The sequence below is a fragment of the Stegastes partitus genome, unplaced genomic scaffold (genome assembly GCF_000690725.1).
Source record: "Stegastes partitus isolate 25-593 unplaced genomic scaffold, Stegastes_partitus-1.0.2 Scaffold591, whole genome shotgun sequence".
In the NCBI taxonomy this organism is placed as follows: Eukaryota; Metazoa; Chordata; class Actinopteri; family Pomacentridae; genus Stegastes; species Stegastes partitus.
Genome location: NW_007578322.1, coordinates 330,599 through 353,535, shown reverse-complemented (window position 1 = coordinate 353,535; position 22,937 = coordinate 330,599). Strand labels below are relative to the sequence as shown.

General features: G+C 41.4%; 1 protein-coding gene across 6 annotated transcripts in view; it reads right to left on the bottom strand.

Annotated features, from left to right (window-relative positions):
- The window catches only part of synrg (synergin, gamma), a 41,108-nt gene extending 19,870 nt beyond the window's left edge, over positions 1–21,238 (bottom strand). For 3 of the 6 annotated variants that reach the window (XM_008289070.1, XM_008289073.1, XM_008289074.1), the window contains exons 1-15: positions 21,185–21,238; positions 16,494–16,534; positions 15,286–15,422; positions 14,701–14,828; positions 12,857–12,962; positions 12,633–12,744; positions 11,301–11,732; positions 9,355–9,633; positions 8,087–8,167; positions 7,738–7,934; positions 5,738–5,983; positions 5,514–5,653; positions 3,488–3,612; positions 2,718–2,780; positions 317–1,288 (exon numbers count right to left, since the gene is read on the bottom strand). In XM_008289070.1, coding sequence (XP_008287292.1) covers positions 317–1,288; positions 2,718–2,780; positions 3,488–3,612; positions 5,514–5,653; positions 5,738–5,983; positions 7,738–7,934; positions 8,087–8,167; positions 9,355–9,633; positions 11,301–11,732; positions 12,633–12,744; positions 12,857–12,962; positions 14,701–14,828; positions 15,286–15,422; positions 16,494–16,534; positions 21,185–21,219 — 3,094 coding nt within the window. In that variant the 5' untranslated portion in view covers positions 21,220–21,238. The remainder of the gene's footprint in view (positions 1–316; positions 1,289–2,717; positions 2,781–3,487; positions 3,613–5,513; positions 5,654–5,737; positions 5,984–7,737; positions 7,935–8,086; positions 8,168–9,354; positions 9,634–11,300; positions 11,733–12,632; positions 12,745–12,856; positions 12,963–14,700; positions 14,829–15,285; positions 15,423–16,493; positions 16,535–21,184) is intronic. The other 3 variants (XM_008289071.1, XM_008289076.1, XM_008289075.1) reach the window with 3 other exon arrangements.
- Positions 21,239–22,937: the final 1,699 nt, after the last annotated feature.

Genomic DNA, 22,937 nt, shown 5'->3' with positions numbered 1-22,937 from the left:
GAGACCGAGGATTTAAATAAATAAATAAATATATAAATAAATAAATAAATAAATACATAAGGTATGTAGTGATGGATGAAGAAATGTAGAATGACAGATGATGCGTCTAATCTGATATGTTGTTCGTGTATTGTTACGTTTGTCTTCGGGATTTGAGCATGTTCAATTCAGAGAGGACCTCATTATTTGCCCTTTGACCCCGTGTCTGGTGGTCGCATTTGGCCACTGAGGAGGAGAGGCTGGCTGGCTGGCCTTGGAATTTATACTGTGTGTGACTGTACGGAGCCTCACCAGAGCAAACGCACTAGTTCCTCACCTGTAGCAGGGGGCTGGTGGGCCGAGAGACCCGGCAAATCCAGAGAGCTGTCTGACATCACGTGCTTCAGGTCTCCTCCCATGTCCGACAGCTTCATGTCCAGCTGCACTGAGAGAGCGTCCTCGGAGTCGTCCTTTCCCACGCTGCTCCCGCCGATGGACGGGAGGTCGAGGGACTTGACTGAGGCAGAGTCTTCCTTGGCCTGTTTGAAAGCGGCCACCTTGTCCACCAGAGTCTTTTCCGAGGCCCCGAGCGCTGTGCAGAACTTAGAGGACTGGAAGTCGGCAAAGTCGTCCGTGTCGCTCTTGAGAGAAGAAAAGGAGCCTCCGCCGCTCTCCTTGGTGTCGTCGTAGGCGAGGCCTCCCTCCAGAGAGAGCTGTTTGAACACGTCATACTTGTCTGAGCTCTGCTGAGGCCGCTGCTGTGTGGAGGGCTCCCCTTGGACCCCCGCGCTGCTTTCGCCTTTGGGCTCTCCACCGGAACTGCCAAACGCCATGAAGTCTGCAAAGTCATCCTGAGGCGCTGCTGCAGCTCCTCCTGCTGTTGAAGCTTGAGTGGCGTCAGAGGAGGAGCCAAAAAGGGCAAAGTCACCAAAATCATCTGCTCCTCCCCCAGGAGGCTTGGCCCCACCTGGCAGGAGCACTAAAGAGGGGGGCACAGACACGGAGGGGAATGTACTGGGTTTTGTCTCAGTGGGGGCAGGAACAGAGGGAGCTATAGAAGAGAAAAGGTCCAGGTCGGCCATGTTGAGAGGGTTTTTGGGCTGAGAAAGAGACACTACTGGCTGTTGCTGCTGCTGCTGCTGCTGTGGAAGTTGCTGTAGAGACTGAGAGTTTGGGAAAGCAGAGGGGAAGGCAGGCTGAAAGATCTTGGCTTGATCTGAAGGGTCTAGTGGAGAGACGCTGTCGGCGGTTTTAAAGTCTGTGAAGCCATCATCAGCGCTGACAGACTTGAAATCTGCAAATCCTTCCCCTGCGAACCAACAGGAAGAATTTAAGATCAGTAAAAGACACAGCAGTGAGACATCGTGGCATGAGACGAAACATTCTCAGCAGCAACAGTCATGATTCTGTTACTTCACGATCCTACAAAAGAGGAAGCTGGAGGATTAGTTATGCCTCTGCTCCGCTGTGAACGCTCATGGTAAACTTCCAGTGTTCTGATGAGCTGTGGGCTGCAGAGTGTCCGAAGAACAGCACACATCACTGCACAAAAAACACTCTGTCATCTCAAGAAACACACAACCACACGACCATGCAAGCACCGTTGATAAAGTCATTCTGCAAAAAATGTCCATCTTAACAAACTACTTTGTCTCTTCATGTCCTCTCAGTGAAAATGTTTCCCAGTAAAGTCACAGCGGCCAACTGGTTTCCAGTCTTATTTCTTTTGGTTTGAGTTTTTGTAGGGGCACAAAGTAAAACATAGCTATACATTCTAAATATTTGATGTGTGCAAATATAACAGATCTTCTTTTGAGATGGTCTGAATCCAACACAAAACACTAATTACTGATATGTCAAAGTGGTTTGAAAAAGATTGGAGAAGATCTGACTCATCATTAGGACACGTCTTGAGAATAATACACACATTATTAAAAGGTTGGAAAAGCAGCTAAACATATACATTATGTTATATTTACTAATAAAACGTTTTTAGTAGCCATCCAGTAACTGAAATTACTAGTTAAGAAGGACATTTATTGCAATGTGAGGACGTACAATGTCCTCTAAAAACTTTTGCATCTTCTTGTTGCAAAATTATGCAACATGACGCTGATATAAGCCAGACAGAAAAAAGTCATAATGCATCCCAGAGTTTCAGCAGTTGTTAATCCACTGTGGTATAATATATGCATGGACTGAAATAGAGAATCTGTTCACACCGCTGGTGTACGGTGGAAGAGAGATAACTAATGGGCTCATTAAGGAGATGGAGCCTGACAATGCCAAAGAAAGGTCACTGCAAAGCATGACTTACTGGAGTTGTAAGAGCTGTCCCCATCGGAAACTGTTCTAATGAAACAGGGATGGGAAACACACTGGTATCAACACTGCAGACTTGCAAAACAAGACACAGTGTAAACATGGAACAATGGCATTGTAGTGACCTGACAGCTTTCACCCAAGTTATAATGCCATGTTTAATTAGAGAGAATCACTAATTCCAGCGAAAACAACGCTGCTTTGTTTTCTGAGGTGGAGGTGATCTTAAGAGGGACCATCTCTGAGTTTTAATGTCCTCTCTGTTATTCCGAGAGTCGGCCATCACAGGGGTTTTGACTCAGGAACAACCAAAAAAGTAATTATTAAACAGCCAAGCTCTGCTGATATGTACACAAGTGCAAATGTGTTCCAACACCAGATCTAAATGTGTAAGAGAGGGTGGAAGAGTTTCTTACCGACTGGTTTCTTGTCAGCAGGTTGTTCAAGTTGTCTGAACACACTGTATTTGTCTCCAATATCTGTATCAGAACAAATAAAGAAGATTAGGTGAAGTATGAACAGAAAATATGACACATTTAACAGACAGACAAGTGTTGGCTTAATTACAATCTGCTATGGAAAAAAAAATAAAATGTAGAAAGAAATTAAACTTTCTTTTCTTTTTTTTTTTATGATTAATGACGTTACAGCTGTGTCATACTGCACAGAAGACATGTTTTAGGTCTCTCTACTTCTAGCCATGGCTGTGCTGTTTCCATGGAAGTGCAGGACTTTATACTGCAATGAAAATGAGCCCATTGTGAGTAAGAATGTGGCAGAAGCAAAACATGACTGGAAACATTTTAGGTGTTCCAAAGGGTTAAGCTGCTTGTAATTTGTTTCATCTGCATCAACTTAAAATCAATTTTAGATGTGATAAAAGGGCTGTTTTATGACAGTATTTAAAACTGATTGCTCTATTCGTCAGCTGTGTCATGGTGAAATGGGTGGAAACATGTACAAGTGACGAGACATATGAGCGGATTAATTGCTTTCAATCAATCTTTGCCAGCGCTCTATCTAGGAAGAGGCAGAAGACGTCATTCCATTAGCTGCTTTAACCATATGATGCCAGTCTTTTCTAATGGGCTTTAAGTTTTCGTTTCAGGATGTACCCGGCTGGAGCATTTCATGGAGGGCAGACAATGTTCCCGACACTACACCCTACATGTTATATAGAAGGTACCTGAGGCAGGGGGTGCAGGCTCTGCAGGCTGATCCACAGACAGCTGTTTGAACACAGCGTACTTATCAGAGGACGTGGCGGAGGCGGAGGAGGAACCAGACACTGGAGTCAGCATGGCAGGCGTGCTGCGAGAACACAAAAGCTACAGTCAGACATCATGAAGAGGGAAGTTCAATAGTAGAGTTTAATCCCCATAAGCTGCCTGAGCTCGCTGAACATTTGCCCTGGGCTCAGAAAGTTTGGAGAGGTTTTTTTTTCTTCTGGCTTTTAAAAGCTTTTAGTGTCCTTTTACCCCCATTAAGGACACAGCTAGTCTGGATCTATCCGATAGTGAAAAGAATCCACCCACTCACACAACTAAAGCTCCCCAATTTAATATGATGTTTGTTTAACTTGTATAAAACCTATGTGTTGGCTGGGAGTTGATGTAAGACAACCACTGAAAACTGCATAAAGGTAACGGTCAGAGCTATTAAACACTGGTTATACGCTCACATTTTTGTATTGAATAAACAAACCGTAATTAATGTGTTAATTACTTCACAAAGTTCTTAATGAAACTCTACTTTCATATTTTGGAAATGTAAAGTCTTGTCCAGCTGCTGCCAAAAAATACATAAATAAAAAATGCTAATATAATCCAGTCCAATGAAAACCAGCTCTGTTGCAGGATTTGTAATTGTGCTTCTCATGAACTTTTTCACTTATCCTATATGCAACCTGGGTCTTGCCTCAAGATAAGATACATTTAAGACATTTTGGTAAGCCCACCTTCTTACTTTGTGGTGCAAAGGTAGATGAAAAGATCAACTCTAATTTCATAGTTGTCCGTTAAATATGATGATCACGTAAATAGTTTGTAGTTTAGCTTAGCATAAAAGTTGGTAACAAGAGTCTAAACAAATATAACCTCCAGCACCTCTAACACACTAATTAACATGTGTCTTATTTGTTAAATCTGTACAAAATACAATTTTAAAAAATACAATTTTACAAGAGTTTTGTTGCTAAGCACCTACCGGTACTTAAGACTCTGGATAGTTAATAGTCCCAGTCATGAAAAAGTTTGACCCCTAAACCCCTGTAAAACTCAAACTATTATTAATACCCTTCAGTTTTTGGTTAATCAGTGAGCCTTAGAGAAGCTGTAGGCAGAATCTGTTTCCAGTGTTTGTTCAAAGCTAGGCTCACTGGCTTCTTTTTCACCCTCCAGATATGAATCTTTTTATCAATGCTCTTCTTAAAGTGAACACCATTTTATTATAGACCTAAAGTAAATTAAATATGATAAACATAACACACCTTCATCCGATAGCACACGAGTAGCACCCACCGAGGAAAACTGTTAAAACTCAGAGCGAATATTAGTTTCCTCAAAGCCCCTTTTTCCTCAAGACATCTGACAGTAAGTTATGGCTGCCAGTTTGAGCTGGTATCCCAGTATGAGCTGTTCAGCCTCTCATTTAATTAGACAGCAATCTCAGACTGTGGGGAATCCTTGTTACATTGCCGAAACAGTCAGGAGTGTATGTTTTCAGGAGAGAAACGGCAGAGATTTATAAAACGCCTATGCCACTTAGATGTGAGATACTTTCGTTCTGCTTTCTTTTTGTCTTTCAGCAGATAATTGCCTTTCAGCCTCCTCTCACTGAAAGCACAGTCTCTCCACAAGGGCTTGGAAAGTAATATAAAGAAATGAGCTTATCTACTGTCCACTGAAATGAATTCATTAAGAGATGACCCAAACTCATTGCTATTCTGAGGAGGTTATTACAAGATATTAAGACAGTGTGTATCACTGTAAGACAGACAAGGATTATGCAGAATAACTTTGCTATAAATAACCGTCCGTGGCTGAATATTAGACGCTCATCACTGCAAACATTTACATCAAGTCTTTAGAAAACTCGATGTAGTTAGAGAGCAAACGGAGACAGAAATAATGAGAACACCGAGCATACTTTCTTGTAAGGTTAACTCAGCATCAGGGTCGTATCTGCTTTTTGGCACACTGCTAATTATCTACCTGTTTTGGTGCTGAGGTGCAATGGTGGTGGTGAAACTTCCTCCCGACTCCCCCTGGAACTCATTGAAGGCCTGGTCTCCTGCTCCTGGCTTTGGAGCCTCCTGGAAGTCCTGGAAGTCGTCGTCATCAGCTTTGGTCCCCTACATGAACATCATGTTAGTGAGCAAAAAGTGTGATATGATCAGCTATAGGAAAACACAGAAGTAAAGGCTTGCATGGGTTACCTGTGCAGGAGGGAAACTGGCAATGAAATTAGTGTTGGTGGGGGGTGGAGCCGGCGCTGTGGGTGCAATGGCCATGACTGGTGGTGCTGGTGTGGGCATGGCCATGGAGACTGGGGGCTGGGTCATCATGGGCTGCTGGTGCTGGGGCATGACGGGGGCCATGGCCATAGCCAGGGCCGGCAGGTTGGGCACTGGCGGAGACGGAAACTGACCGAGGATTTCCACATTCATTGCTGGGAGGCCACTCTGAAAAGAAGAGAATTGTTTGAAGCCTCTGAACTCAAAAACCAAAAAACACCAAATCTAAGCATTTTTTTCAAACTAAGTTTATTCTTTAGAATAGGATAGAACAGAATAGAAATATTTTATTGATCCCCAAGGGGAAATCCTCTAAAGCAATGTAGTCTACATGTGTCAGTGAAAAATTTGCTAAAAATAATCTTTGCAAAAGCTAGATTCACAAACAAAAAAAAGTAGAGATTCTGTGCTTTTTGGCACAACTGAGAAGCCATGACTGACTCAGCTGTCATGTGGCAAAAATTCAGGGTCTATTCAGCTAAACTGCAGGCTGAGTTCACACAGAGCAGACAGGAGATAAGTATGGAAACAAATTAAAAATCTAAGTTATAAAATACCTACAGTATGTAGAGCCACAATTTTTGTACTCGTTGCCCTTGGACAAATGTTTAACATGTTGATCACAGGTTTTTGTACAAATTAAAAACTTTCTTTCTTTCTTTTCATTTGTTTTTTATGATTTATACCACTATAATATCAGCACACTTTTACTCATGGTTGTAATGCAGGACTTTATATTGCAGTGATAAAAAAGCCCAGTGAGCAAAAATGTAACAGGATCAAATCCGGACCAGAAACTGCCCAAGATTCAGAGGGTTAAAGGATCCATCTAATGGCACTTAATGTTTTATATTAAAACTCAGTGAAAAACAAACAAAATTAAAAAATATATTGTAACCTAAAAGGTCTTACTACAACATGTTAAACACATTAAGAAACCACGCTACAAGTCCCATGTCCTTCTGCTGGAAATAATCCTCAACAAATGTAATCAAATCTGTCTCCAACAGCTGCTTTATGAGTAACATTTGTCAACAACAACACTGCACAGCTGTTTCTTAGCTTTTTAAAAATGAAGCCATAAATCTGTATTTGAAAGATTTAAGATCTCAGCAGGAGAAAAAAAATGAGCTCTGGGCGAAGAGTCACAGACAAGGTGAAGAAGTTAACAAGTACTGAGGGGGAGAAAAACACGTCGTCAGTTTGGGTCTTTTCATGGGGTTTTCTTGACAATGAGAAAATACAGAATAACAACAGCCTGTCCTTTAAGAAGTACCTTTAATGCTTCGTAATTTTATTCTGTCACAATGTAGCAACTAGAATGAAGCTCTTTTAGTTTGTTTGGGTCGATCAGTTAAATCATGAGAGGCGTCAGGGCACAGTGGCCGCTCTGAACCTATTTAATTTGATGCCATTATGTATTCACTGAACTGGAAAAAGAGACTGATGTTTACGTATGAATTATTCAACACAGTCAAGTTCTTTTTGAACAGATGTCACTGGCAGACTCAAACTTTTTTCCCCCTCACAAGAGAATGCACCTTGTTTTGCTTGTGTTTTAAGGCTCTTGAAGATTTACATCTCCAAAGGTGTCTTATTATTCCTCGCATGGAAGCAGTGGCATGCAGTGTTTCGTGAGCTGCCTGCAGATTTGCATCCTCCCAGGGGTGGTGGTGACAGGCCCAGGCTGAGGATGATAAGAAGCCTCCTGCCAAACTCGGCTGATGGGGACTCAGCCATATATTGGGCTTACAACGCTTCACAAGCCGTGGGCTGATTCACAGCGCTGCTTCTTTCTCCCCGTTTCTAGCTAAGCTTGTCTAATTTCAGTGTGGAGTTTATGGCGGGGCTCCGAGGAAGCCATCGGGGATGATTAGTGAAGTCGTTCTAAGTAGATAATTTGTTTTGACTCCAGTGTTTACCTGCGCCACACCAATTAGTGCAAGTACAGTGTAAAGCTCCTCCTTGGTCAGCATGCCAGGTGTTGTGCGATTGGCCGACGCCCAGATTTGCCCCAGCGCTTCCCTGGGAAGACCTGATGACATTAATATTGGGTAGAGCTTGGCTGTGTCTATCCCTGCCGGTGTCATGGTGAATTCAAGAACTTTCTTAAACATTTCTGCGGAAAAGAAAAACAGAAAACATTTGTGTATGCTGTTAAACTAGAAATCAAAACTGTGTAGTGTCATTTTCATTAAACAAAATCTGCAGGAATGTCAAATATGATAATCAGAAATGTTACTCTAGGTGTATTCATGAGTAAATGTTTACCTGGGACGAGGCTGTCATTGTAAACCCAGGCTGGCAGCATGGACTGGATGTGCTCTTGTTGTGGGTACACGCCAACACCTGCTGTCACAAGCACACACACACACACACGCACACACACACACATACACACAGAGTTAGCTGCTACAGCAAAAGTCTTGTCCAGGCATATGATTTGCCAAGTCTCTTGGCAGCTGAGCCCTGCTTGTATCGAACTCCACAAAATCATACACCTGATGTCTGGAAGGCTCGGTGCAGATGTAACGCTCCCCTGCACTGAATCACAAGCACGCTGCCACATCAGACATCTATAAATCAGTCTGTGAGTCATTTCCAGCTTCAAGGAGAGGGGAGAGAGGAGACAGCCTTGTAAGAAAAAATATCTAAAAATCTAATTTAACTGCTGACATTGACCTAATTATTTATTTCTGAAAATAGAGTAAAAAACATTCCAGTAAAATGGTATGGCTTATTTTGAGCTGCTAACACTCCGAGGCATGTGTTTACTCAGGCAGCCACTTTACACATAATACTCCCATCAGTCTTGGGCAGTTAAATGAATCTTATTACAAATCTCCCTGGTCTCCATGACGAGCCACTATATTTCCCTCGATGACATCGAGGACACGGACACAGACAAACAAATAACGGCACAAAGGAGGAGCAGAGTAGCATGCACAAACAGCCTTGGATTATGTTGGGCCCCAGTGGCACCTGCCAATCCATGCGCATCCCTGTTAAACCAAAGCAGTCAGCATGCGCCAGAGGTCGTTCTCTGAGAGGGTGTTACACAGTGAGGGAACAGACGGCAGCTTATTTAGCCAGCAGGTATTACCCAAGGACCTTGACAGACACAGTCCATTTCCACAATGTGTGCAGAGAGCACCAACATGAGAAGGCCCCTCTAACAAGACAGAAGTATAAAGCAGGCAGAAATAAGAGCAGAGACTTAAGAAAAGATGTAAAGACACCAAGAAGGGTACCTCAAAGGCACCGCAACTCCATGATTATCTCAGTGGTAAAGAAAATGTCAGCTTGAATAGTGGATTCCCAGTTCAGAATCTGGTAAAAACCAATTATGACCCAAAGAGATAGAGTAGACAAAGCTGCTGCAGGATGTACAGGATTATTTTGTCAGCATTATACAGAATGAAAATATTTCTCGAGGACAGAAAGAAAACTATGGCCTTGATCGTGTGTTAATGCTGCAGCGAAGCAAGGGAGAGAAGAAGAAGAAGCGATGAAGTCCAATGAACAGGCACTTCTCTCACCACTGTCACTACTGGTCTGAGGAGACGAGCCAGTAGCTGGTGGGGGGTGGGTGGGTGCTGACACCGGGGCCTCAGGTAGCTTTTCTGCGGTGAAGGCAGAACTCAAGTCCTCAGGGGCAGCAGCCCAGTTCCTCGCTTTTGTGCTGGATTGATACTGGGCTGAAACTTTTGTTCTAGGAGTCATTTCAGCCATACTCTGCCTGGATCTAAAGCTAACTTGGGCCATCTTATCAGCAGTAAGATCGCATGAGGAGAACAGCTTCTCTTCCAGGGTCGGGCCTAGAGGGGTGAATGAGGAACAAGCTTCTTTAACACACACTAGCTACAGTCGAGACTTAACGTATTTGGACATTACGTGCAATAAAGCGGCATGTGTCAGATTAAATTTGAGTACGTTTATGAGGGTGAGACATGATGTGTGACATGATTAGAGCAGACGGTAGCAGTTATTAAAGGCTTCCAGGGAAGTTTTAGACCTCGAGTGACCCTATGGAGCTGTATTTCTGTGAAAAAGTTCATGGTTTATATCAGGGACAAGGATGCACATGCACACTGAGAATTGTACTGTGCCACCTCAGTACACGGTGCAGGAACATGCTAAGGTATCTTGCAATGCTCTAAATAAGGTAGGGGACAAAAAGACGTAGATACCAACAAAACTGGATTTAAAAATACAACAAAAAAAAAAGAAGTTTTTTCCATCTTGGAGTAAGATGCCATCGACGTGTTTGTTTGAGCGTTACTGCTATACAAAATAAATATTGGTGAGTAAAACTGAATGTACTTGGAACTTTTGTTTCTTTATAGGAAAACTCCACAGGGGTCGTTTAAGTAGCTTTATGGAGATTAAAAGTTTAACCAAAAAGCTCCCACACACACTAACCGATTCAGCCACAGATCTTTTTGCTGAACTGACAACACCAGGCAATTTACGTAATATTTCCTCACCTAGAGCCTTCCTCTTGTGGTGCTGATATATGCCCTTCTTTAATCGAACTTTCTTAGTTCTAACTTAAGGAGCTTGGGGTTATTTTATGAAAATCACATTTGTAGTCTCAGTAAATATTTTACTAAACTTACAAAATTTGCAACAGCCTTAGAAAATTTCTCCATTACTGTGTTTGTATTCAGTCTGCTGTTTATATTTGCGTTTAAAGTTACACGGTATGTACTGTCTGCACTATGTGTGATGTCCTCTGATTGTCCTGCACATAGACCAACTTAAGCATGGCAAATTTCTTATGCAACCTGTTTGTTTTTTTATTCTACAGTATCAGAAATAAAAAACAAAAAACTGTCACTATAATTGCTCAGGTCTCTCATCTATCAGAGGCAATTCATCCATCAGCCATCTAATCTGCTTATTCCAGATGCTAAACAACTAGGTCACAAATGTCTCAGAGGATTGGGGATGACAGTGGACGGAGGGCTAGCTGTTGCATTTCTCTGGACAGAAGGTGATCTCTCTGTCTTGTCACTCAGTCTAGAGACCGAGAGCTGTCACAGAGCAGCTGCTCATCCCAGAGATAACACGGCAAATGACACATGACAGTGACAGTTCTCTATCAGTGCACAAGCCATAAATGGGTTCATTACCACGGTGGAATTCAGCTACTGCATGAGCAAAACCTACTGTGAAGTATTCTCTATTTTAAGCAAGTTGGGTTATTTGCTGTGCATCCATTTTTGTCTAGTTTGTAGTGTGTGGTAGCTTTACAGCTTTATATAATGAGGCCATATGCTGTGCTGGCTACATGCTCTCACACTGTAACGCAGGCCAACCCAGCATCCGGAGGTAACAGTAAAAACACTCAGGATCAGCAAAAAAAAAAAAAAAAGGCAGCACTATAAGTGAAAAAAATAGCTCCTCCAGACTAAATAGAAATAGTTGAGTATAAATAATGAGGATGGGAGGGGAGGTGTCAACAAAGCAAGAGAAGAGTTACCTTGAAATGTAGATTGGGAGCTGGTGTTGACAGCAGAGTGTTGGGTGGCAGTGGGAATGGACACAGAGGCAGGGAGGGACTCGGGGAGGGAATGTGAGGGAGGGGGTGACGGTTGGACTTGTGCTTGAGAGGACAGGTGGAAGCTGGAGGAAGGGAAAGCATTTAGAGGCCCTTGAACAAAGTCACTAAACTCATCATCGTCCTCAGAGAAACCTGTCTTGGGGGCAGAAGACGAAGGCTGGGCGTGGGCCTGAGAGGAGAGGCCGAAGGTGGAAGAAGTGGTAGTGGTGGAGGAGGAGGAGGAGGAGGAGGGTGGAGGGAAGGAGGCGGGGCCGTCTACAGGCCCCTGAAAGTCACTAAACTCATCATTATCCTCGGACAAAGCTTGGGGGAGGGAGTGAGTGGTGACAGACGGGTGTGATGGCGATGAGTCTGCAAAAATGAAGAAATAATGATGATGGCACAACACATGACACACACTACAATGGAGAATGAATTAGGGGCTGCACATTGCAAGAGTGAGATAACGACTATTTTGTGCGAGACCAGAAATTATAGAGCTGCAAATTTAGGTAAAACCCTGACAAACAGTGTTTAATATTCAGATTGACTAAAATGCTGTTTAACTGTAATACTGTTTATCAATTTTCAAAACTGCAACGTTTGTACAAACGTCTGTGCCATAATAATGACTCGCAGGCAGAGGTTCCCAAGCTGGATAAAATAATAAATCTGAGGTGTCTTGAGATGAGACAGGAAAGACACAGAAGTTATAAAATTATCCAAACTAAACAATTTAAAAGGTCTGAAGGTCAAAATCAGTCTTTGCTGTAATTTTTCAAAACCATCTAAAGCGGTATTACTGCTTCAAAATAAAGACCAATAAACCTAAAAGGTTGGGAACCACTGCCTGCTGTGTCACAGGTCAGTGTGTGTTTGTTAAATGCATGCCTACAACTTTCTGAAACACACAGGAGTAAATCAAGTAAAAGAAAGACAGCATAAAGTTAAAGTGACAGCTGAGGGTCACAAAGAGATAATGTATTGAACACTCATAAAACAAAAGACACGACTAAAAAGTGATAATGATTGACAGATGGAGGTAAACAGGAAAAACAATGTGATAAAAGAACTGTGATACAATCTGTGTTTCATATTATACTCTTGGACAGAAAATTCCAATTTTGGCTCGTCTGGCTGCCAGCTGAACAGTCATCACGCTGACCTGCCTCTAATCCAGTTAGTATTCTCAGACGGATGCGTATCTGCTGTGGAGAAGCACAACAGGGAAAATGGCAGGGATCACAGCTAAAAGCTTCAACGTAAAACTACCTGGCTTCTTGGACTGTGATGATGGAGTCGGGTGCATCTTTGCATCTCTGCTGAAGCCGTCCAGGTTGCCTTTGATTGCCTCCAAGGCGTCGTCGCGGCTCTTCTCCCCCGTCTGAGTGCAGAGCAATAGAATAGAGCATCACGAGCCCAGAGGGTAACAAGGATGAGCGGTGGGCATGCTGGAAAAACAGTAAAATAAACAGGATGAGGAGAGAGAGACTCACCTTGGGTTTGACACTGCTGAGCAGCCTCAGTTTCTGTTTCTGCTCCTCAAATTGTCTTCTTTTTCTGTCCTCCTCCAGCATCTTCTGCTGCTGCTCCAGGCGTTTTCTAAAGGGCAAGAGGAGTACAGATTATTACATGGAGAGCCAATATAATACATAATATTCTTTCTCTATTCTCTCTAGGTTGGGAGCAAGAGAGAATAGACTGCAAGAATTACTTTTTAACATGACGAACAGGGAAGGGTGCAGACTATTTAATGCACACATGAATTTCATATATGATCTCCTTTCATCAGACTCTAAAAAGGACATTCTGCAGGTTATCTCATGTAATTTGGTTACATTTCATAACTTAACCCTTACATACTGTTCATATTTTATGCCTTCACAATATGGTTCAGATCAATTTGGACCTGAACCATACTGTGAAGAATTCTCATCAAGAATTCCCTCATAGTAATTGTCTATACCAAATTTTAAACTACACATCTATTTAGAATGTCTAAATAACCTATGTCACATAAATAAATGTATATAAAAAACACACATAAAACATGGCCTGTACAGTTTCACAGTTTCAAGATTCCCTAAAACCAACATTTTCCTTGATTTGACCCACACTGGTAGATCGAAAATCCATCTCAGTGGATACGGTTGAATTTTGACCCAAAACAGCCTCAGTGTACAAAAATTTGGAGCATTTGTACAAAAGTCTAAAATTTTAGAATATTTTCATCCTGGGTATTTTGGGGCACTTTAGGAAAAGTCATCACATTTCAGGCTAAAAGAATGATTGTTAGTGTACTTTTACTGCTGTCAAATGTCAAAACAGATCAACTTTGACCTGTAACCGTGTGGAAGGGTTAAACCATTTCATGTCACTCATATACATCATGACTAGAATCCGATATGCAGGTTTTTTTCAACTATTTCTTGGCCATTTGTTATATATATATGCACTGAACAGGAAGAATTAGAAGGCTAACAAAAAAGTCTTAAAAGAGAGAAGGAGAAACTGTGAAATCCAAGGATGAGAAGAGTGCGATAAAGTTCTCAAGTCAACAGCAAGAGGAGAGCAACAGTCCTGGAGCTCAAAGTGATTCAATGTTTTTAACAAGACTTGAAGCAGTATTAGCTGCACTGAGGCACAGCAATGCTTGGAGCTAAATGTTGAGGTCATGTTTACCACCTTAAATAAGCATGTTAGCATGTTCCTATTTACCAATTAACACTAAATACTGCGGACCTGGGGATTAAAAAAACAACATGGCGTTAATTGTTTTTGTTTCTCAAAAAACTTCACATGGGAAACACGAAAGCTCTACATCAAATCCATCTTTAGTGTGACCACACTTTCAAAACAGCACCAGTGGTTCTAGCTACATCTGTGTGCAGTCAAGATACTTGTTCAAGCATCCTGGAGAATCTGTTACCGTTCTCATGTGGATTTACACCATCTCAGTGTTTTCAGGTACGAGAATCAGGCAAACTTTTCGGTAGAGACTAAATTATCTATTTATTCTTGTCGCTTAAATTTTGGGTTTGGGCTTGTTATGCTGCAGAATGAATCTGGGTATGATCAGATGCCTCCCTGATTGGACCAATGTCAACCCATCCAATAACTGCTGAGATATTTCAGTTTGGACCAAAGCAGCGGGTCAGTCAGCCAATACTGCCGTCTCTAGACACACGATGTCAGTGTGGATAAAACACAGTCTTTTTGGTTCTATAATTGTGATGTTTTTAGTCCAGACATATGCAGATATGAGCATTCCTGCTTTCACAAACAACCCACACAAGCAAACACAAATACAAACTACGGCATTAGTGTAAAGATGTCTTACTGGTGCTCCTCAGCCATTTGTTTCTGCATGTCAGCAGTGTACTGGGGTCCAGCAGGTCTCATACCCATGAACTGTGGCTGACCCAAGAACTGCATCCCAGGGGTCTGCATGCCAATCGCCATGCCGCCCTAAAAACCCGCCCAAAAAAAAACATAGAAAGACAAGAAGCTCAGAAATCTCATTAACATTCCGTCTGTCACACTCCTGTTGCTTGATATTAAATGCCATCACCGAAGGAAAGCAGAATGACATTAATGGATTGAAGTTAAAAATCACCAAGCTGCAATAAATTCCCGGTAATGTGCTAATGTTTAAAACTGTTTGTGAAGAGATTAACGTGGAAGCAAAAAGGGTAAAGAGGAACTCTAAACCCAGGTTTCCACATGACTGAAATCGGTTAAATCAATAGAGCAGTGTTTCAGTATTATGTATTCATCAGCGGAAGACACATTAGCAAGTTTGTTAAAAACACTACAAATGCAGATGACAAAACCCCCTGAGGGAACTATTAATTTCACTTCACAAGACACATGCAAATGTGGAATCAAGCACAGCATCGAAGTCAATACAGATAAACAAGTTCACCTGCATAGGAATGGCACCAGGGGGCATCTGTCCTCCAAAGTTCATTCCCATCATGCCCTGCATGTTGGGCTGCATGACTGGAACCATAGGGAAGCCCTGCTGTTGCTGCTGCTGCTGTTGCTGCATGGGTACCATGCCTGCAGAAACACACACCAACACCGGTATGATATGCAGTAGACAAGCCAAAGAATAGTGTATACAATTATTGTTTGAAGCATAACAGTAAGTCACTGAGGAAAAGTTAATACAAGTCTAGAATTTCAGGGGGAAAAAGCCTCCAGAGTCTGGACATGATTCAGTATTGCAAATCAATTTCCTGGACAGCTGCAAAAAGACACAGGCTCAGCAACAACCAAATCTGTTTTTCTGGTGACTACTATGACAGCTTGGAGCAAAGAGGAGTGAGGGAAAAATTGGAAAAGTGTGTGTTTATTTTCACAGATGCTGTGTAAGCTGACAACCAGAGCTGAGCAGTCAGCTCCTACTGGAGCCTCCAGATGATTCACCATGTTAGGGCTCAACTGGGCTGAATAAATGGCTTGTTTAGGAGGCTGCTCACATTCTAATTTGTCTGACTAAAATGACACTGCTAACGGGAGCATGTAATGACCCCTAAGAGACGCCTGTCCCAGTGGTGCATGGATGGTTTATCAGGAATGTTACTGCAAAGTCAACTGCTTTAATGTGACGAGCATGCACAGCTAAATGATGGTACATCCGAGGCCTGCAGTGCACGGTGCTGAGCACGAGTAACAAAGGTATGAGCTGTTTCAGTGTGTTGAAGCCTCACTGCTATCTCATATGCCCAATGGCTTGTGGTGATCTAAAACGGCAAGGAACAACTATTAGGAGGAAAGACTAACTAGAAGCAAAGCGGGAACACAGACATCTACATATCCTCTCTAGTTGAAGTGCACGTTGTGATATGAATCAAAACTTGTTAATAGGAAACCCTTTTTTTCAAAATGTAGTTTCATTTAAAGCAAAAGGTTTTTCAGACGTTCAGACATTTCTCAAAGAAAATGTTTTTTTATTCTCAATATACTGACAGAATGCTTCAAAAAGCAATATTCTATGTCACAGATCACATTCACAGTTAGAAAAAAATGCATTTCTTTGTCATCTTTTGAAATGAAACCCAATTAAATATATTTAAAAGAAGCTGTTTTGAAGAATAAACTGGTAAGATTGAGTGCAGTGTGACTCACCTTGTGGCGGTCCCAAACCCCCTCCGACAGGATACATAAAACTAAAAGAGAAAAGAAGAAAACCGCAGATAATGAGATTCAAACTAAGGCTGGAGCAAAGAAACTCATGGTGTGAAATACAGTCGAGAAATACCATCATGTCTGGCTGCAGCACACATCAATGGAGCCATCACTGGCGTAATAATTTTGCCTTTTCCAAAGCTACTGCACATCAAATAGTGGCAGATGATTGTTGTTCTTGTTGTTATTTAGCTGTAATGCCTCTAAAAGCAAGGCTTTTAACATCCATCAGTAAAACACAAATGCATGAGGTGGAAAAGTGAAAATTACATCTGTGTTTGTCTGCCTACAAATGATTTTTAGAGGCTCCCTTTGTACAAAATCAGCCCAGCTTATTCAACTTCAAATGGTTCTTCAGTCATATTTTATTACATTTTGTATTAAGCACATTAATCTGAGATGACGTGGCTGAATTAAAAATAAAAGTCTTGTTTGCTATTCATAATTACGCCTTTACAACCACTTAAAAATTGCTATTCAGTTCTGGAGTAGCTGAGTCTGAATACATTGTGTCTTAATCTCACTGCTGTAATTTGTGTATTTCAAACATTATGGTAATAGACGGTTTTACTGTAAGCTGTCAAGCGAAAGCAAAAACTGATTCAATATAAGTTTGTTGTCGCTGAGATCAACAAACAAGCCAAGCTTTGTTCTACAAACTCACAGCAGTTGAGGTTTATTCCAAAACCAGGCTGAAGGTGAAATTTTGGAGACTGATCCTCAGAAATTAACAAATAAACAGCAGCAACATTCGCACCAGATAAACAGGAGGGCGAGAAAACATTGTAGACGGGCATGCTGCAGTTCAGTTCCCGCAGGCAACTTGGACTCCGTCACTGGGTCTATGCTGAGAAACAGGCCTTTAAGAAATAATCAGAGAAAGTCTCTGCAAGTCGGCCAAGTCTCTCCCTCGCCAGAGCCAACCCACACAGGCCTTCAGCTATTTGTCAAATAAGTTATTACAACTCGGTTCTTCAGGCTGGAAGTGATGATACAGAGACAAACAGAAGGCAGAGCCAGTCGGGCCTCTGCTCCAAATGACTCCCGGATGAATTCGATCATTACGAATGCAACAGGTGAGTGACATTATGATGACTTTAGTACCAAGTTGAGTGTGCAAACAGAAGGGATTCAGCAAGCTCCATGTCAGACAGTTCAGGCATTTGCTAATACAATGATCAAGTCCCTGAGACAATAAAAAGACAACGTTTGGCCTCTGTTGAACATACGATGACTGCAAATGACAGCTATTCAGCATCACATAATTGTTCAGTGAACAAATGTCACAAAAAGAGAAAAAAGCTCATACAGTTTCCAACATCTCCATTTGCTCTTGCTGTCTGACAAAGTACAAAACTAAAAAGCAGCAAGTCCACATAGTACGTTATATTTGACACAATATCAGCAACTAAATGGGGAACAAAGTGGAGCTTTTAGCAGCTGAAGAGCCACATCATTCCCTCAGGAGCTGGTTGAGAGAAAACTAAACTAAAAGAGTGAACGTACATTTCATCACGTAGACACAAACTTCAACATTTGTGTTTATAGGTTGCTTCCACTGCCCCCAAATGGCCAAAAACAAACCAGTGCAGGGTTAAATACAGTAAGAAGAGGGGCAACACTTCAAAAGGGAGTCCAGAAACTTTACCACAAAGTAAGGCTTTAATGCAGTACTTCAGTGTCCTTCATTGTCATTTGCCTTTCTTTCATTTCATGCCTTGGGTTTGCTGATAAAAACTAGACATTTAACAAAATGTGGCACGTGTACATCATATTGATGATAACTTACGTGCACTGCTGGTGGCGAATAGATAAAGATTTCTAATATAAGATGCCTGGAAAGGAATAGAGGGAAATATTGATGAAATTGTCCTGGCACGTCATAATCTGAAATCATTTAACCTAGAAGGAAGAAGTCAAGGTTATGCTCACAGAGCGCTGCTATAATACGATCGGTAGCGTCAGTGATGATGCTTGACTTGGAGGGGGGGGGGTTCTGATTCCCACATCTGCTCTCTGCAAGATTTGCAGCTTAAAGGGCTTTTATAGGAGCGCCACGGCAGTGCTGCCCACCATCCTGCAGCAAATAACAGGTCATGGCCGAGCAGATTAACACTGGAGATAAGCAGCAATAGCAGCTGCGGACACCAGGCAGGCCAGTGCCTTGTAAAAAGCCTGTAATCACCCAGCAGCTATCGTCAAACTGTTTTGAACCGCTGGGAGACAGAAGGCAGGGTTTCAGTCAGCGCTGTCACCACTGACACTAAGAGGAAATACTGTCAGTGAATCCGCTGTTTGTCTGCAGCGGTGTTTAATAGGGCATCACATTTAGAGCTGAAACGATTAGGTGATTAACTGACAAGTTTACAACTGATTCGCGACACAGTGGATAACCGTAGTCATTACTTATTTCTTGTTTGAGGCATTTATCAAGCAAAATATGCCACACATTGTCTGATGTCAGCTTCTTAAATACCATTATTTAAATCAAGTATGTAAGTATTTCTTTTTTTCTCTGTTTTAATTAACTTAAAGCTGAATATCTGATTACTGGTCTGGGAAAAAAAATGAAGATTTCATGTAGGGAAAAGCTGTCATTACTATTTTCGCACCTAATGAGCAACTTAGCTGATCAGTCGATCACAACAACAACAACAACTGTAAGGTTCATATTTAATAAATACAATATTAACTTAGGGTTACCACACAACTAACATGGAGTTGCTTTTACCTATTTAGGAATTTGGGCATCTACTGTAAAAGAAAACCACAGCCAGTGATACAAAACACCCCAGTTTTGCCAGCAAATACTGGTAAGGCAAAGACAAACATATTCATTGCTGAACATGAGACCAGACATAAAGAACACTGAGGCTGTCACAGTTTGTATTAAATGTATTAACTGTGTCCACAAGTCTCCACAAAGGTTGACAAAGCAGATTATATTTGTACTTATAATCTTAACTTGTAAAAAAACACACTGCACTCTTTTAATAATGCACTCTTGGCAAGTATGGTTATTACAACAGGACATCATCTGATACTCATGAGGTCAAAAGTCTGGCCAAAGTTGTCATCACATTGCCTGTTGAGGACAAAGAAGCCACATGAGGCCGTCATCACCTAATAGGATTGATTTCATGCATCCCTATCACATCTCCATGCAGAAATACAGTCACCGAAATGAATTCAGTGTACTCATACAATTTCTCTAAGAGATAAAACACCTGCAAAGGTTGCTGTGACTTTCAAGTAGGTTGTGTGTGCTGCACTACTGCTCCACCTCCTGGCTTTGCACTCTGGTGCACAGGTGCAGCTTACTTTATTATTGCTGAGTTATCATGTTGGACAGCCACACACACACACTGTACTGAAACTGTCCAACACTTTTATGAATAGGACTGCTATGAGACAATGAACAGATGTAAAGGTGTACACATATTTTACTGTGATCAGATCCAAAGTGAAAGCACAGCATAGTCTGTTACAAGCCATAAGTTTCTAGAAAACCTTTGTGCTAAAATATCAAATGTATTTTATGAAATTAATGCAAACTTCACAATCCAAACAGCTAATTAGTTTACAATAGTGCAAACGTCTACCAGTGAATAAAGGTGAAGTCTTATTAAGGGCACAAAGTAGTACCGCCAATGCTTTTTTTCCGACTGCCCACACTCATTTACAGTCTTGAGGGCTTAGGTTTCACCTGTCGGATCAGTATCACCTGGCTAGTCGAGATGCTTGTAGCCAGGATCATATTCATTATTCAAGCTGCTCGAGCTCGTCTAATGAAAAAATCATGAGGTTGGTCTTTTCATCTCCTCTGCAGACCTGCAGATCATTATACTGCTTTAATAAGATACCTGAACATCTCCTAAACAGTTACAAGTACTTACTGGAGTATGCATGTGTGACAGACCTGATTATGTGACTCAGGAAAGAATTATGTATTAAACATAAGGCAGAGCAATCTGACGAGTGAAGAGGAGCTGAAACATGTCCAAGTCTCTGTAGCTGGTGTGGGTAGAAGAGGAAATCTGAACCCATTTAGCAGCTTTTTGTCATAAATTCATATCCAGTCTGCTTTATCTTTTTAGATATTCAACAGTACTTCAACGTAATGCACGGCATGTTATATAATAGTGAGAAAACCAAAGCTGATAAGGCCAGATATTCACACAATCAGCCATCCACAGGCCTGTCTACACAGGTGCTAGCTATTTTACTACCAATGCTACAAGACAGTGATGCACATTTCTTCAATAAATATCGCGTTATATTGCTTCACATCGTAAACACCAGGCATAGTAACTGTTACAGGAGACATGACATGTGATATTAGATCAAATGTGAGCACTGTGTTGTTGTTTTTGCTCCATTAGGAGCCTGGACAGACAGAGGCAGAAGCGGCTAGCTAGCGTTAGCTCCCCCAGTAACCTAACGTTAGCCGTGACACCTGACAACCAGCCATCTCATCTCATCAGCCTGCCTCGACAACAAAACCAGACTCTACCGCGACGTCTAGGGTGCTACCGGACGCTAAATGTGTGGCAGAGCGGCAGTCGGAGGCGAACGGTTCAGTAACAAATATTTTTTTTGCCGACAGAGTGAATTTTAAAAGGCTAAAATACCTGCTGCCTCCCCCAGATCCTGGCCGCAGCGCCATCTTGATAACAGCAGTCACTAGTAGGAGGATGACGTCAGCGGTGACGGTGGAGGAGGGACGTGGAGCCCTGAGCTCAGACTGCCAGGAGCAGACAGCTGCGCACAGCTGGAAAATGACTGGGTGGGTTAAAGTATGGAGTTCCTTTCTTTCTCCCACCTTTTATTTATGTCAGACTTATCTACAGTCGCTCACCTAGTTTCAGCAGTAGTCAAATAAAAAAACAAACCGGAACAAAACATTTTATTGTTTCTATAGCAGTGGATTTTTTCTACTTTCTTTTAGTGATAATCAAATTAAGGAGTTTCTTTCCTAATCTGACCTATTTTGTGTGTGTCAAAGTAATATGTATACAGTCTACAATGACTGATGTAATTACAGCAGCAGTCAAATTGTGTTTGATTTCCTAGAAATGTCAAGATAAAAATATATTTCTTTAAAAAACTAACTCTAACAAAATATCTTCACTGCCTCTATACCAGCAAGTTGTTTACACCATATACTATGGGCTTTTACACATTTTTAGGCAAATATTTAACACATTCCTGTACACCAAAAATATGTCTGTAAATTTGTAGTTCATGTAATCCCTTGGATTTGCTACACACACTGTCTATTGATTTGCACCATTTGCTTACTTATTTATTTGTTTGTTTGATTTTTGTTTGTTTGTTTATTTTTATTTATTTAAATCCTTGTTTAAAAATGTCCAATTGCTAGTGTTCAATCTTATGTACTAGAGCACCATGTCAAATTCCTGATATGTAAAAAACCTACTTGGCAATAAAACTGATTTAGATTCAAACAAAGTGAGACATTTATCTAAACAAATGAATAAAGCAGACGCTTCACATTTCCATATCTGCATTATAATCAATTGCAATGATTCCTTTTTAGTCCGTTTTATGTACAGGCCTTTTGATCCATTTTTTTAAATGTATGTCTTAAGAGAACTGCCTTGACTTTGCTGATATATTTTTCATCCCAGACTGTATTTGTTTCATTTAAATATTAGTTTGTAACACTGGATAGTGGATTGTTGGAAGTTTGTGAAAGAGACAAATTTGTGTAACAGATGTAAATATTACAAGCAACCATCTGGCCCATTTATTTCCATCTGATTCTCTTGTTTTTGCTTTTGATTTTGCTTCCTTCTTTTGGTGCCTTCCACTATGTTACAACTTCCAGTTGTCTTGTTCAGTCCTGAAAATCATGACAATCTGGATTCTCTGCATTAATGTCTTACTGGCTTCTTGTTTCCTGCTGAACACAGTCCGGGTTAGTGGTTCTGATCATATTTCTAGCAGCATGACTCCCCACACTGGATCCCTAACGATCAACACAAAGCAGTCAGTTAAATACCTCAGGGTTGTTTTTGAACTCCGATCAACACATTAGGACTCTTGCTCATTCCTGTTATCTACAAATCAGAAATGTGGCCAATGTCAACCACTGTGTGCCAGAAACATTGCTAAGTGATTTATCCACATCATTTCACATCATATTATCACCTGAACGAAGCAGCAATTGCCACTTTACAACTGATTCAAAATTCAGCTGTAAGATTACTCTCAAACACTCTGGAAACACATTACTCCAGTGATAGCTGAATTACACCGACTCCTCAATCGCTACAGAAAGCAATTTAACATTCTGGTAATTACTGGCAAATCTCCATTCTCTTGGTAATTCAAACCCGTTATTCTGCACCAAAATCCTTC